Source organism: Eucalyptus grandis, chromosome 1, assembly GCF_016545825.1.
Source record: "Eucalyptus grandis isolate ANBG69807.140 chromosome 1, ASM1654582v1, whole genome shotgun sequence".
NCBI lineage: Eukaryota > Viridiplantae > Streptophyta > Magnoliopsida > Myrtales > Myrtaceae > Eucalyptus > Eucalyptus grandis.
This window is the reverse complement of record NC_052612.1, coordinates 28,597,751-28,615,003: the sequence shown is the minus strand read 5'-3', so window position 1 is coordinate 28,615,003 and position 17,253 is coordinate 28,597,751. Positions and strand designations below refer to the sequence as shown.

At 39.1% G+C, this 17,253-nt stretch overlaps 1 protein-coding gene across 1 annotated transcript; it reads left to right on the top strand.

Moving 5' to 3' along the window:
• Positions 1-14,737: 14,737 nt before the first annotated feature.
• On the top strand, positions 14,738-16,461 carry LOC104456233 (geraniol 8-hydroxylase). Its single transcript, XM_010070984.3, has 2 exons — positions 14,738-15,654; positions 15,748-16,461. Exons 1-2 carry the CDS (start codon positions 14,761-14,763, stop codon positions 16,351-16,353), a joined length of 1,500 nt encoding a protein of 499 aa, XP_010069286.2. The 5' UTR covers positions 14,738-14,760; the 3' UTR covers positions 16,354-16,461.
• The last annotated feature ends 792 nt before the right edge of the window (positions 16,462-17,253 follow it).

Sequence of the window (17,253 nt, the reverse complement as noted above, 5' to 3'; positions counted from 1 at the left end):
TTTCTTATCGTCTGTGAAGTTTTATTTGCATTTCTTAAAACTACTTAAGTTTACTTAACTATCAGTTAAATAAGAGCCCACATAAAAGAGAGATAGAGAAATAAAGTAGGCGCAGCCCACTTCAGCTCAAATAAAGCTTTAGGAAGACTCCTTATTCTTCTTCATGCACCGTTGATGAACTTGAGAAGAGAGACGCAGAGAAAAGAAAGAGAACTGCACCTAGAAAGAAGAGAGAAATTGCAATGGCTCGTTGGAAAACGTCAATTGACGCGCGACTATGCTTTTTACATGCAGTTTGTAAGAGTTTCTCGCTGTTTTTATCTCTTACAAGTTGGACGCCAGTGATGCTATGGCCGAGGTCGAGCTGTACAATAGAATTAATTAGGTCCCTCGCACTCCTAGCAACTTGTAGGATTCAACAGATTGCGATTTGGACTTCCCGTTTTCGGGAGAAACCAATTTTGCAAAATCCTTGGTACGTGCTGAACAGTAACTTGATTAGCAGCATTCGGTGCCTAATTTTGTCACATGCCGGCTAGATTTTGGACCAGCCAAGTTTAGGGCTTTAAGTACATCAAAAGAACTTTCTGTTTGACAGTAAGCACACTTCAATTGGAGTTCTGTAGAGAAAGATATGACGCGAGAAAGTTTGTCGCGTGAGTGGTTGTTCTTCACGTTGGCGGTTATTCAGGATAGTTGGCATTTTTTTAGGCCTCTTGTTGACTAAAAAATAGTGTCATCTAGATGATTTTTAGTTAAGACAGTTGTTTTACTTAAGTTTTGATGTCGCTTCTTGCTTTATTGATAGGATTTTGAGTACATCGGATCGAATAAGTTACGTTTTTTGGGTTGAGCATTCCAAGTGAGTAACTTTCTAATGCGGGACCATTTGACTTAGCTCCATCAACTAACTCAACACAATCAATGCTCATTCAAGCCAAGATAGAATTTAGACATAACATACTAGAATGGGTCAAGAATGAAGTTTCCAATTAAAGAGGTATCAATCCATCGCCTAACAAAGTTACCAAGAAGACGGCTATTGATGGGGATACTGATTAAAGAGTTACTGAGGATTACAAAGTTACCACTGATTAATGAGTTACCGATTTTTAGTTCACTATATCCGTCATTGAAATCGAAGTTATTCAACAATTTATCAATGGGAGGCTATTATAGGCTATTTCTGCAAGTATTTGACAAACTTTTAATGTAGATATATTATGCTCGAGAATGATTGACAAATTTTGAAGATAAGGTACAAGGTTGAAGAGTCAAGAATATAAGTTCCCATGTGACTAATGCATCTCTAATTTCCTAGGAGTTCTTTTTGTTATGTAAGTTTCAACCGTCAAAGCTAAGTTCCTAGGTTTTTAATTTGTTTCTAATTCCCATGTCTTTAAATGTTTCAGTAGTTCCCTTGGTTTCATCTCTTATATGAATAGAGGAAACCTCACTATTGTAACGCAAATGATTTTGAAGAATAAAAATAATATGAGATTTTTCTCTGTGTGAGCAAATATCTTTGGATGGTAGATAATTCTTATTTCGATATCTTTATCCTTGGAGAGTGAATAACTCATTGATAGTAAGTCAAGTAGCACTTTATGCTAGACTAATGATTTTCTCTTTAGGCATTGGTATTGAACTTCTCTTATCCAGAAATCCTTGGTGGTGAACTTCATTTATCCCAATCTTTTTCCTTGGTTGGTGAAACGTCCTTTATACCTTGGTGGCGATTGTACTCCATCCATACTTATATTTACCCATCGAAAGCCAGTCCTGTACACCCCCATTCCCATACATTTAACCCGAAAATTCCCCATTCCTGGAATCACTAGTCCACTTGCGCATTACTTTATTCACGGGTTTTGGGCCCCTGACTCGAAGTAGGCTTTATTACATAAAGCCCCCTTTTAGTTGTAAACTCTCATAACCAATTTTAAAAATAACCCCATTTTTACTACACTAACACCGATCCCCCAACTAAACCTATTTTTTTTTTCAATCAAAATAAGCCCCCTTTCTATTAGCTACTTTTCTTTTTCTTTTCATTACTACCTTCTATTTTATTTTTTCTTCCTTACAACCCAATGTGACCGATAGAAACTGAACTTTCTTTCCATTTTTTTAGGGCAGCGCTATTTTCACCCCCTAAATGACTTTATCTATCCATATTTACACTAAAAAGACAAAACTACTATAATCTTTCAATTGATAGCCTTACTCCTTTTTTCTATTTATGATAGTCACCATAATTAACCATTTCACATTTTTTTAGCATATTAAAGAAAAGTACGTTCTCAAATATTTCTATAACATTTTACATACACCAGGTAAAATTGTCTTGCCAGTAGTAACTAATAAGGACCAAAAAACCTTTTTTAACATGGCATAAAACTGAAAAGTCTTTTTTATCATTTTTTTTTGTCAGAAATGATAGATACTTTCATTCATAATAAGCAGGACTTACAAGAAGATAATAGGTGATATTCCGAACATAAAATCTCCGAAAGGGCTGGAGGAGGGAAGGACCTCCAATTTTGAGGTAGTGAATTCTTACTGTGCAATTTCGCTAGCATATCAGCTGCTTTGTTAGCATTATGTGGGCAGTGAATCAACTTCGTGAATGGTAAGCGAGAGAGTAGGCATGTGCATTGCTCGATTATGGGCTTCACCTTCCATGGAGTCTTGGCCCAGCCCAAGATGCTTTGGTGTGCGGTGAAGCGGTTAGTTTCGAACTCCACTTCACTTTGCTGTACTTGCCCGAGTTCTGTCTCTCTCACGTGTAGATCTGTTCTATGTTGCAGCAGCTTCAGCCCTTGCAAAATCGCTAGGGTTTCCACTTGAATCGAAGATGAAGCTCGTACCTGCCACACGAAACCATCGATCACTTGCCCGGCGTGGTCCCGCAAAATACCAGCGATTGATCCGGTTTGTTCACCCTGTTTCCATGAGCCGTCAACATTCATCTTCCACTTTCCTTCCTCCGGTGGCCTCCACTAGTTCGGTGAGTTCAGATCTGAGTTCTTATTTGCTTCTCTTGGCTGCCATCTGCTAAAATTTTGAAGATGGGCTTCTACCAGGTCGACTATGGTGTTCGGTTCCAGTTTTTGGCCCCTGAAGATCGAATTGTTGCGTGCTTTCCAGACAAACCAGAGGATCATCACTAGCAGCTCTTTCTCGGGTGGATATCTGTGTGCTTCGAATCGGTCCAGTAGACACTTATCAAAGCGGGATATACTGTTTGGTTCGCACTTGATTCTCACCCGTGGATCATTCCATATTTCCTTTGTCCATTTGCAGAGAAGAAACAGGTGCTCGGTAGTCTCCACTTGATTATTGCATAGCGTGCAAAGGGGTTGAGGTAATACCTTTCTCTTGTAAAGATTCTCTCTTGTTGGGATTGCATTATGACAAACGCTCCATATAAAGATGCGTATTTTTTGGGGGATAGATAATTTCCAGATCTTTGTCCATAAGGTGCAGGGGGGTTTAAATGAGGTTGAAGCTCTGTGCTGGTCTGTTGTTGTGTTGTCTGCACATATTTTGTTATAGCTGCTTTTCACCGTATACTTTCCCAACTTGTTGCCTTGCCATACTAGAGTATCTTCCCCCGGGATAGAACTTAGCGGGATAGATAGAATCTCATTGCTATTCTGTATTCAAAGAGGTGCTGGACTTCTACTTCCTTCCATCCCCTGTTTGCATCATTTATCAGTTCAGCTACTGTTGTGGGTTCATCTCTGTTAGCTGGGCCTCCGATCACACAAAATTCCAGCCACTTATCCTCCTGTATGCTGATTTTTTTGCCATCACCTACCCGCCATTGGATCTCTTTTTCAATAGTTTCTCTCCCCACCATAATGCTCTGCCAACCCCATGAAGGACGCTGCCCTTTACCTACCTTCCACATATCACCATTTGGAAAATAAACCCCTTTAAGTATTCTGCTCCATAAGGCTGTAGGTGATTGAGATAACCTCCAGGCCTATTTTCCTAGCATTGCTTTGTTGAAGTTTACTAAATCTTTGAATCCGAGCCCTCCTTCATCTTTTCTCATTTTCAAAGCTTCCCACTTCTTCCAATGTAATCCGCTGCTGGTTTCGTTTTGCTTCCACCAAAAGGTAGCAATTCTCCTTTCAATCGATCTACATATTGAGATGGGAATTTTAAATATCGACATCGCATATTGAGGGAGTGCTTGGACTCCACTTTTTATCAATGTTTCTTTTCCTGCTTTGGACATAATTTTCTCTTTCCACCCTGCCATCTTCATATTTACTCTAGCTAGGATCCAAGCGAACATTTCTTTCTTTGACTTTCCCCAATCCGTTGGTATACCAAGGTAGTTCCCTGTCTTGTCTATGATCGGGACTCTAAGTTGTTGAGCAAGATTCCTTTGTAGATTTAGAGGACAGCCGCTACTAAAGCTCACACCTGATTTGTTTAGGTTGACTGTTTGACCCGTGGCAAAATAATACTAGTTTAGGACTGCTGCTAGGTTTTGGCATTCTAATAAAGTCCCATCCAAGAAGAAAATAGAATCATCAGCAAAAAGAAGATGTGATAGAGTAGGGCAATGTGAATTCAGTGTGTATCCCTTTTATGCTCCCGTCTATCATAGCTTTGTGCATTAACCATGATAGCACGTTCGACACAAGAACAAACAGATAAGGGGATAAAGGATCTCCTTGTCGTAATCCCCTTGTTGGTGTGAAATATTCCATAGGCTCCCCATTGACTTTCACACTAAAATTTGCTGTTGAAACACAATGTATTATCATTCTTACCCACCTAGTGTGAAAGCCCATTTTCAGCAAACATGCATTCAGAAAATCCCACTCTACTCTATCATACGCTTTTTGCATATCTAATTTCAGAATGGCTTGGAATCTCTTCTTTCTCTTCTTGATCCTGAGTTGATTGATAACTTCTTGAACTATGAATATATTGTCTTGAATCTGTCTCCCATGTACAAAAGCACTTTGGTCAGGACTAATAAGGTCTAGAAGTCATCTTTTTAATCTGTTCGCCAGCACTTTAGCTATGATTTTGTAACTGAAATTGCATAAACTTATGTGTCTAAATTGGGTAATGCTCTCTGGGTGTTTAACTTTCGGGATTAGGGAGATATGTGTTTGGTTTAAGGTTGGGTCAAAAGTACCTGTTGCAAAGAATTGCTGAACTAATTGATAGACTTCATGTTTGAGTTCCTCCCAAAAATGCTGATAAAATTGTCCATTTAACCCATTGGGACCCGGTGCTTTAAGTGCCCCCAATTGGAACACCGCTTCTTTGACTTCTTCCATCGTCACATTCTCTAGCATCTGTTTGGTCATTTCCTCATTTACAGGGCTAGGGCATTGGTCTAGGACCGGTTGGAAGTTCCTTGGTCCCACAGTTTCATAAAGTGTTCGATAGAATTCCAAGATTTTTTGCTTAAGCATTTTCTGCTCCCTGCACCAAGTCTCATCATTTATCTTCAGCATGGTTATTCTGTTTCTTTGTCTTCTCTGCACTGTGGTGGCGTGAAAATACTTTGTGTTTTTGTCTCCCCATTGAAGCCAGTTGATTCGCGCCCTAATTCCCTAATACTTTTCCTCCTGCCGCCATAACTTTTCAATTTGATCCACTGCCTGCTGGTGTTCCTGTTTGCTGTAGTTGTCAGGATGTCTATTTGTTAGGGCTGTTAACTGCTGCTTTAACTCTTTAATGCGTTTGGCTGCATTTGGGAACTTGTTTTGGCTCCACTTTTCAAGTTGTTTGGCCACATTATGCACTTTGGCTGTGAAGCTGTTTTCATTTAAGAGACTTCCATTCCATGTGTGCTTGATGATCTCCCTGCATTCTGCTTCTTCCGTCCAATATGCTTCGAACCTGAATTGTTTCTTCTTTTTCGGATTTTCAGGATGAAGCGCAATGAGGAGTGGGCTATGATCAGAGCCAATCGCTGGTAGCGCCTGAACCTCAGCATTTGGGAAGGTCACTCGCCATTCCATGGTACATAGAGTGCGATCTAATCGTTTTTTAACCAGTTCCTCTCCTTCTCTATTGTTAGCCCATGTGTATGCACATCCTTTACTATCGATATCCATTAGGGAGCAATCATTTAATAGATCTCGAAAAGCTGCCATGCGGTAATAATCGACTGCCCTTTTTCCAACCTTCTCCCAAGCATATAATATTTCATTGAAGTCCCCCAAACAGATCCATGGAAGTGTGTTTTGTGCCTGAATCTCCCTTAATTGTTGCCATAAGATTAGTCGTTCCCCATAATTTGTAGAGCATAAAGAAATGTTATATGCATCTTTCTGCCTCTAGTCGGTTCATAACAGTCCACATCAATGAGGTTATTGTTGCTGAAAATCACTCGTGTCTCCACCTCTTCATTCCACATTAGCACTAACCCTCTTGCACGCCCTTATGGATTCTTTACAAATTTGTTTGCATATTGTAGGCGTTTAACCACACCCTCAACCATTAACTCCTTGTTCTTCGTTTCCATTAAAAAAAACCATATTAGGCCTTTCGAGAGCTACTAAGGCTCTCAGCTCCTGGAACGTCAGGGGGTTGCCCAGCCCCTGACAGTTCCAGCTAATGATCTTCATGATATCTTCGGTGGCTTATTAGGGCTAGTCACCAAAGCCCAATCCTTTCCTTCCTTCACAATCTGAACAGGGGTTTCCAAGAGCTCCATATCATCAACTAGTAACGGGGCATTTTCTTCGATCGTCTCTATTTTTTTTTTATTTCTGAGTCTTCAGAATTTTCTTTTTATTGCTGTTTTTTGGTTGATAGTTTGCTGTGGGATGGTCCAGACACATAATCTACTTCCCTTTGTCTTTGTGACTTTGATCTATAACCTCATCTTCTTGGATACAATTGGGAGAATAACAATCTTGTCTTTTCTTGTTGTGAATTACAGCAGCTCGTAACTCTAGATCACCTCTCACTCCCCTTTCCATTTCATTTTCTGTTGCAGGCGTTTCTGGGATGACTTCATCAGCCTCTGAATTCGCTTCTAATTTACCATAGAAGGCTGCCCAATAAGGGCTATGGTCACGTACCTCCGCCTTTAACCAAGGTCCGTATTTGCCTGCCTTATTCTCTGCCCACTTAGTCTGTTCATAAGGGATTTCCTCACAATTAGTGGCATAGTGGCCAATTCTTCCACATGAGTAGCAGTAATGTGGAAGTCTTTCATACTTAAATTCTACCCATAGCTTCTTAGTCCCAATGTCCAGTATTACTCCTAATTTCAAGGGTGAATTCAAGTCCAGTTCAACTTTTACCTTGCCTGCTTTGTATGGACCATTCCCTTTAGCCTCCATCTGTATTTATACTATTCGACCCATTCGTTTAGCCAATTCAGCAATCACATTCTCTCTGAACCATCCTGGTGGTATCCCTCCTATATGAACCCATAAGGCGCAACAAGAATACTCATAACAATGCTCTGGTATTTCTGGCTCACATTGTTTCAGAACTAAAAGATTACTTGCAAAAGACCACGGGCCTGTTTTTAGAACCCTTTCTTTTTCCTCTTCAGATTGGAACACGAATGAGAATAGCCCTGGTGCTTTTTGTTGACATTCTACGAGTCTACTTTCCATGCCTTTTTCATGATGGTAGTAAAGGCTTGGAAATTAACATTAGGTTTAGAGAACAACTTACCAAAAAGAGTGAGGTTGCATTCCTGCTTCTTTGTAGAAGGAATGTCGCTGGAAACTTCAACCACATCACTTTCTGTCCAAAGTGAGCCCAGACTTTTACATAATGCTGCTAGCCTTAACTCATTCTCACGCTCTTCTTCCATTTTGTTGTGTAGGTGTTCGCTGTCTGCGAGTGTAATCCGCAAAGGTGCAGAGGGTGAACATATCAATTTACTGGTGTTCTATGTGTTGGGGGTTGCAGTATGGGTTTAGATTGAAGGGGGCTCCGTGGGTCTGGTTTGGGAAAAACAGAGATTGCCACAGCGATCGAGTATGGATGGAGATATCGGTGCAACTGGTGGATAAGAAGATCTCTCAGCTTTAATTTGTGGTGGTATTCGTGGGTTGCGGGTGAGATGATTCAGTGGATTTCGGAGGGGAAGAGGCGAGGTTTTACAGATGGGAGGCCCAGAAACAGGATAGTTAGGGTAAGGGTTTGGAGTTCAACTTACCAGATCTGGAGTGCTCTCAAATCCATCTGGCGAGCATCAAAACCAGAATCATGGTGGGTTCAGAAATCGATTTGTGCTAGCAGCCATTTGAGAAGAGGATGAAGCTCTACCCTAAGGAGAGAGGAGTTGTAAGAACTTGTCTATTTTTGTTCCTCTTATCTCAAAATCTCTTCTTCTTTTTTTTGTAAAATTTTTATTAATCACATTAATCTATAATATATATATCCGGCCTATTTATTTACTATAGAATTTATCTTTTCCCCTCATTATACTAGTGAGATACTTTTATACATAACATGTAAGATGTTAAAGGAATATAAAAGAATACACTAAAAATATTATGCACAATGAGGTATCTTAATTTTTTTTTAAACAGTATATATATTATATTGACATTTATCAATCTAAAATAATAATATTTCACTAGCATTTCCCAAAAAAAAAAAAAAATCCTTAATTTATGCAATGTTTTGATTTAATTATATTTCATCAACTTAACAAATTATCCATAAATATAATCAACAGCATGGAAAAGAACTAGATTTTTGGAAATTTCTCTTTTCAACAAAATAAAAATAAATTTTATAAAAGTAATTCTAACAATAATATCTATGAGATTGAAGAGTACTTTATGAAAATTGCTTCCTGCAATACTAGAACTCTTTCCCAAAAATAGTGAAAATGGACCTCCAAGATTTCAAGGGAGGAGGGGGCAAGGGATCTGAGATCGGGAATCGATCGATGGAGCGAAGAGAGGCGGCGTTACGGCAGCGAATGCTGGTGAGAGGGCTGGCAACCTCGGGAGGGTGGACAGGCGGAGGTTCTGGTAGGTAGACGAGGGCGAGCCGGAACGTAAGCGACGCGATGACCCATGTCCCGAACCCCGAGTGCGTGAGCTTACTGCTTCTTCGTCTCCGTCTTCTGCTTTGTCGTTTCTCTCTCCTCCATTTTCGCCATCGTGGTTCAACGTGTTGGCGTCGGGCGCATAGGTGGAGGCGGAGGAGATGGGGGCGACGGACTCCGATGCCGACGGAGGCAACCGGTGGAGGGGTGTCGGCGTGGGGGTTTGCTGGAAGAGATGCGCGACTTCGAGGACGAAAGAAGAGAGAGGGGACTAGAGGTTGCGAGGGGAGGCGGAGGGTGTCGGCGTTAGAGTCGGGTTCGGGGGAGGAGGCGGAGGCTGCGTTGGATGACTTCGCGGAGGGGAGAGAGAGCAGAGCGGACGTCGCGAGAGGGAGGAGGAGGAGAGAAAGTGAAAGAGAGAGAAAATTGCAGAAAATTCAATCCAAAGAGAGAAATCTTTTGGCGGGAGTCATGACCTATCTTTTCTTCTACAGCGAGCCAAGCCAAGCCGAGCCTACCCCTCCATTTTCCAATGGGTCTCACATGACGCGTGTCGATCTCTGAGTGGTAAGTGCGCACCAGGTCAGCAGATGACGTGGCACGCACGAACCACTTGAATATTTTCTCCGTGAAGGAGATAATACGGTGGCCTTTCCTTTCCTTTTTCTTCTTTCTCATTTTTTTCTCTCTCTCACGTCACTCACGTCCTCTCCGGTCTTCCTCTCTTTCCCTTTTTCTTTTTCTTTTTTTTTTCTTTTTTTCCCTTTGACTTTTTGCCGTACACGCACAAACCTTAGATAAGGGAAAGAATTAAATTTTGGTGCAATATTTCACTTCCAATTTTGCTTATGTATAATTCCCCTATATATATCGTTATATCTTGTGCTATATTCTTTTTTGTATTTTTTTAAATATTCCATCCAAAAATTTCATTTCTGCTCAAAAATATGTCCCTTAGTATATGTGAAAAATCTCGGCGGAATATGTGAAAAATTTTGCGCTCACTGTCAGTCCAATAAATAAATGCAAAAAATACAAATTAAAAATAATATACCTAAAATGTTATACCTCAAGCGATATTCTCTTTTTTATTTTTCAAATATTCTATTCGAAAATTTCTTTTCTGCTAAAAAATATGTCCTTTAGTATATGTGAAAAATCTAAGCGAAATATGTGCAAAATCTTGCGTTCACCATCGATCCAATAAATAAATGCAAAAAATGCAAATTAAAAATAAATGTACCTAAATCTACATTCTATGCAATTAATATTTTTTTCAGGAATAAAGTTAACCCCTAATTTTTAATACAATAAATGACTAAATAAATCTCCAAAATTTAGGTGTCAACTAGTTTTCCTTTGTTTCATGATATCCGACTGAAAAATTTTCTAGTGTTTGGATCTAATATTGAAAATGATTTCGATAACGTGACATTATCTTAAGCAAAAATATATATTTATTTTATTATTTATTTTATTTTCTTTCTTTTCTTTTCCTTCTTCCTCTTTCAACCGTCGCCGAGCCTTTATTTCGCTTGAGCCTCGTTAGAATCAAGTGAGCTCAACCTCACTATGGCAAGGTAGGCGAGGCTCAAGCTCACCAGAGGCTGGCAACCTCAAGCCTCGCTAGGGACCTTGGCCTCACTTGAGGCTAGCCCTCACTGGCCTATGCTTGTGGCCGGTTGAGGCCAATGACCAGCGAAGGGAGGAATAAGGAAAAAGAAAAAAATGATAAAATAATAAAATATTAACAAATCAAGATGAGCAATTTTGAAAAATGTTTTTACTTTCTTAGATTGGGGAATGCACTTTCTTGATTTTATAAATGAATATTTTATTTGATCGGACAGTATTTTAGTTGACTAATCATTTTCAAGGAACTACATGGGTGAAAAATGGATTTTTAGAAAACACTTTCCCTCAAACAAGTACACTAGAAGTTTTATTTGTATGTTCCATTGAGTTGAGTGGCTTAAGTCATATCTACCAGCCAAAGCATGCTCCTATTACATGGAGCCAATGACCCAGAGGCCTTGGCATCGCACTACGACCGCTATCTGCTCGTCGTAAAATTTATCACTTTTATACTAGAGTACACGAAATTGTCTCTGAAATATCTTTATCTGCCCAATTGAAATTGTTTTTGTAGTAGAATACTCTCTATTTGCAAGACTAAAATGCCGGGGGTCTTATTTGACTACTTGAAGTTAATGGTCGACAATTATGCCATGCCATGCCATGCGACACGAGTTTAAAGTTAATGGTCACCTTCAGCTGTCCAATCTTGTTTCGCCAGGCGTCTTATTTGACTACTTGAAGTTAATGGTCGACAATTATGCCATGCGATGCGACACGAGTTTAAAGTTAATGGTGACGTTCAGCTTTCCAATCCCGTTAAGCCCAATACCTTCCAAAATCGACAATCATATAGTGCTTGATGAGGAAAAAATATGAAATTTATAGATCTAAGAGTCTCCATTCTTTTGGCTTTAGAATCAAGTCATTCTGATCTGAAAATTATGTTCTTTTTTCTAAGCTAAAACGGAATTGAAATTTTTACTCGATTTTATGACTAAGTTTCCATGTGTATAAGTCACTTTTCCAATCCTATTGGTTGAATAGTCGACCTTGGACAACATCACAATTGCTCTTGATTTTTCAAATTTAGTTAATATCACAAAAAATATAAACAACGGAGAGTAAAACCTCAAACTAGTATACCTATCAACTATCACATATTATTTACTTCAATAATTTGATGATATAAAATCTAACGGAAATTATTGGTAGATAAATTTGTCACTGATGTACTTGCTTGGGATTTTTCATTGTGTTAATCCCAAAAAAAAAAAAAAAAAAAAACACCAGTAGCTTGACTATGGATATGCTTCATTTAGTGGCTTTATTATGGTCAGATAGAGTAACTGCCAAATTATACGGAATTTAAGTACTCCATCTAGCCAAAAAACATACATTTGTGAACTAGTATCAATGTTAAATTGTATCGATGATATGGTTGGAATGTTTATCTTTTCTTATTTTGTGGTAGGTGGAATAAAAATAACAATGCCATTCTTTCTGTCCAGATCTTTCAAACATGAATTCAAAACTAGTTTAAGCCAACATCATAGAAGTTGTGTTTTAGAGGCGGGGCGTGTCTATATTGAGTACTAACCTCACAGATGAGATAATAAGTTACGTCAAACATGAAATCACTTGCGCTACTCACGTCTTGTCAATCGCCATTGGATTAATGTTTTATTCCCAACTCCTAAGTCAGGGCCTTCCCTTTCTTACCCGTCTGATTGGAAAGATATTGATATGATTATACTGACAGAGAAATTATGGTTGAAGACGATGTAACAGAGCACCGCCTCACACCCTATACCACGTATGATAATTATTTTATTTTTCTATTTTTCTATTTTTCTATTTTTCTGTTCTCAAAAACAGGTTTGGAATAGACATTCATTTGATAACACAATTTTATTTTTCTATTTTGGAAACAATTTTTTACTCAATAAATAGGTTTATAATAAAAATCAAAAGTAAAATTTTGTTTCTATTTTTGGAATAAAAGTGAGAAATAAAGATTCCTCTCATCACTCACTTTCCTCATCGCCCGCTGCCTACTTGCCATTGGTAGCCACCCATCCATTGGCCACCTCCCTCCACCACTTAAGAAAGAGAAATTTTGTGTCATTATCAAATGAATTTATATTTCAGGAATAGAAATTTTGTATCATTATCAAACACCTATTTTTATTCAAAAACTTGTTCAGAGAATAGCAATTAAAAAAAAAAATCTCGAATAAAATTGTTATTATTCGCGCCTTTAATTTCTAGCCACTCCTTTTTCAAAGAACTACTTTGACTTTGAAGTGTATGTTTGTTTCATGAAAACATAATTTTTTTCAAAAATATTTTTCGTAAAATCATTTTCTAGGGAAATCATTAGTTTTCCTTTGTTTTGTGATATGTGATTGAAAAATTTCTAGTGTTTGGATCTCATATTGAAAATGATTTCGATAACATGACATTATCTTAAGCAAAAAAAATAAAATTTTATTTATTTTCTTTTCTTTCTTTTCCTTCTTCCTCTCTTCGCTCGTCGTTGAGCCTTAGTGACGGTGATTGGCCTTGAGTAAGGTTGAGCTAGTCAGAATCGGGTGAGCTCAACCTCACTATGGCAAGGCAGAGGCTCAAGCTCACCAAAGGCTGGCGACCTCAAGCCTCGCTAGGGACCTTGGCCTCACTTGAGGCTAGCCCTCACTAGTCTGTGCTTGTGGCCAGTCGAGGCTAATGACCATCAAAGGGAGGAATAAGGAAAAAGAAAAAATAATAATAAAATATTGACAAATCAAGATGACCAATTTTGAAAAATGTTTTCACTTTCTTAGATTAGGGAATGCACTTTCTTGATTTTATACATGGATATTTTATTTGACCGGAAAGTATTTTTAGTTGACTAATCATTTTCAAGGAACTACACGGGTGAAAAATGGATTTCTAGAAAACACTTTCCCTCAAACAAGTACACTAGAAGTTTTATTTGTATGTTCCATTGAGTTGAAGCTCGAACTGAACATGCTGGTGGTCACAGCGGATCTCTGGCAAACTCTTCTTGTTAAAGCACCATGCCATGCAGCATGAACTTGAAGTCAATGGTCGACAATTATGCCACGCGAGCCAACACGAGCTTAAAGTTAATGGTTGCGTTCAGCTGATTTATCTGGCTACTCAGTGCTACTCGAGGTTAATCCAACGCAGCTATACTAAACACGGTCTTATTTGACTACTTGAAGTTAATGGTCGACAATTATGACATGCGATGCAACACTAGTTTAAAGTTAATGGTCACGTTCAGCTGTCCAATCCTGTTTCGCCCAATACCATCCAAAATCGACAATCATATAGTGCTTATCTGAAGAAAAAAATAAAAATTATAGATCTAAGAATCTCCATTCTTTTGACTTTAGAATCAAGCCATTCTTATCTGAATCGACAAAGTTATGTTCATTTTCCTGAGCTAACACAGAACTAAAATTTACTCGATTTTATGACTAAGTTTCCATGTGTATAAGTCACTCGTCCGATCCTATTGGTTGAATAGTCGACCTTGGACTACATCACAATCGCTCTCGATTTTTCATATCATGAGGCCTTGTTGTGGAGCGATAAGTCGTTTCCGCGTGGAAGTGAAATTGAAATTGGATATCATATTAGCTTAAAAAATATTATCTTGTTCGGAAAAAGAAATGTTTCAATGGCTTAAGTCATACCTACCAGCCAAAGCATGTTCCTATTACATGGAGCCAATGACCCAGGGGCCAGGCATCGCACTACGGCCGCTATCTGCTCGTCGTAATTTTTTTTTACATTTATACTAGAGTACACGAAATTTTCTCTGAAATATCTTTATCTGCCCAATTGAAGTTGTTTTGGTAGTAGAATACTCTCTATTTGCAAGGCTAAAATGCCAATTGAAGTGTTTTTTTTTTTTTTTTTTGCTATTTTATTGGTGCTTCAGTCAAACACGTGCCGTGAAAAAGCTAGTCTACTTTAGTTTTAGTATGGCAAAAGCCGCAAAGTTAGGCCTAAAATTGACAGAATTTTGAGAGCCTGAGGAAAAGAGTTGCTAAGTACTCTGAGAAAAAGAGACAAATGCAATAAATAAAAAATTAGACCGACTTTCAAGCTATGTATAGGAAGTGATCGCACGCCTTGTGGCTGTAGATTCACAAAGAGAGATGGATTACTTGGTTCTGATCCTGTGTTTGCACCTCCTCTGGGGCATGTACCAAGCTCTCTCTTACTTCGCCAGGGGTGGCCGAAGAGCTCGGCCCTCCAACCTCCCCCCAGGTCCACGGCCTCTTCCAATCATTGGCAACCTCCTCCAGCTCGGAGACCTTCCCCACAAGTCCCTCGCCAACCTCGCTCAAGCTTACGGCCCCATCATCAAACTGGAACTCGGCTTTGTGACCACGGTGGTGATCTCTTCACCCGCGCTCGCCAAAGAAATCCTCCAAACCCACGATGCGGTCTGCTCGAATCGCATGGTCCCTGATTGCGTCATGGCCCTTGACCATGACAAACTAAGCTTGGTCTGGGTACCCGTATCTCCTTTCTTCCGATACCTGAGGAAAATATACAACTCGCATATCTTCTCCAGCAAGAAACTCGATTTGAACCAACACGTGCGCAGCAAGAAAGTGCAAGAATTGGTCAGCTTTGTTAGGAAATACGCGTGCGCTGGCGAGGCGGTGAATATCAGCGAGGCAGCTTTTAGGACCAGCCTTAACGTGCTATCGAGCACGATTTTCTCTTTGGACACGATGGAACCTTTGACTCCAGCCACAGAGCTGAAGGAAGTGGTGTGGCAAATCATGGTTGAGGTTGGAAAGCCTGACCTGGCAGATTACTTTCCTGTGCTCAAGAAGATCGGCCCTCGTGGTCCGAAGCATCACCTCGAAGCACATTTCAAGAAGATATTCAACATCTTTGACGACCTGATCCGGAGAAGGTTGCAGCTGAGGATGGATACTGGCTCGATTAAGCATAACGATGTTTTGGATAATCTTCTTGATTTAGTGGAAGATGAAAATGAGACCCTGGACATGTCCTTAGTCAAGCATCTACTACTGGTACTGTGTCCTTGTCTCATGCCTCCTTGTTTGTGATGATTAACATCTAATTTCTAGGTACAAAATCTTTGATTTGCGACATCGGTCATGCAGGACATATTCGTTGCCGGTAGTGAAACCACTGCGAGTACTCTGGAGTGGGCGATGACAGAACTACTTCGCAACCCAGAAAAGCTATCAACAGCCCAAGCCGAGCTCCATCAAGTCATTGGCAAAGGCAAGCAGATTGAAGAGGCCGATATCTCTCGCTTACCCTACTTACAAGCTATCGTAAAGGAGAATTTCCGACTTCACCCGTCAGCTCCTCTCCTTGATCCTCGGAAATCCGGAGAAGATTTCATTGCAGGCGGTTTCACAATTCCAAAGGGTGCACAAATCCTCATCAATGTATGGGCGATCGGTCGAGATCCTAGCGTCTGGGATGATCCAGAAAAGTTCATGCCCGAAAGGTTTCTTGGATCCAATATCGATGCCAGGGGACAAAACTTCGAGCTCCTACCTTTTGGTGGCGGCAGGCGGATTTGCCCGGGATTGCCATTGGCCATGAGAATGTTGCCTTTGACGCTCGGTTCACTCATCAATATTTTCAATTGGAGGCTCGAAGATGGTGTTACCCCAGAGAACATGAACATGGAAGACAAGTTCGGAATAGCCATCCAAAAGGCTGAATCTCTAAAAGCTGTGGCCATTCCTATATGAAAGAAGAAAAAGAAATGCATGTTGGGGTTACATTCTACGTAATTATGATATATTATGTTCGTCATGGTCTATTCACAGAAAAAAGAGTATAAAATATTTTTGGTAAAATGGATAAATTCTCTTGAATTTAGATCCGGCAAAACCATTATATTAGTGAATATAATTTCCAGTTTCCATCATGATAAAAAAAAAAATTAATGGTGTGTGATGATGGTGAATTTAATAGAACTTTGTGGCAGGTGGCAAGCTGTTGCTTGACCATTGTCTTTTATTCTAATCATTTACCGTTTAAATTTATTTGGTTTAACATCGTATTCAAGACAAAGGTTGTCCACTAGGAGAAAAACGTTATCGGATTATTTTTGGTCAATAACTTTATCAAATTAGCAGAATCAAATATCTTCTTCTCCTCATCTCTAGAAGCTTCAATTACTTTATACCCTCCAAATTCAACATCCGGTCTTTTGTGATTGTAAAATTCTTTTATAACCTGCCCAAAAATATAAATGAAAAATTCTGGATGTATCAATTCCTAATAACTTGTTTGTAACTCACCAATACTTTTACAAAGTTACCAAATTTTTCTTATAGTATATAGATTAGAAATGTTTGTACTATTTTACAAACTTTTATCTATATAACTACCAGTGTTTAAAATTATTAATTTTTATATAAAATTACTTACACAATCAAAGTGATTATCAACTTTTGTCAAATTAGATTATCACTAAGTTAATTGGGATTCACTTACCAATGTCTGTTTTTTGAGTTTACCAACTTCTCTATTAAGCTACTAATTTTTATTTGCTTCAATTAACAACCCTTTATATTTAACTCTTTTTTAAAAGTCATCAATCTAAATTAGCCAACTTTTCTTCCATTAAGTTGTGGCATCGTATA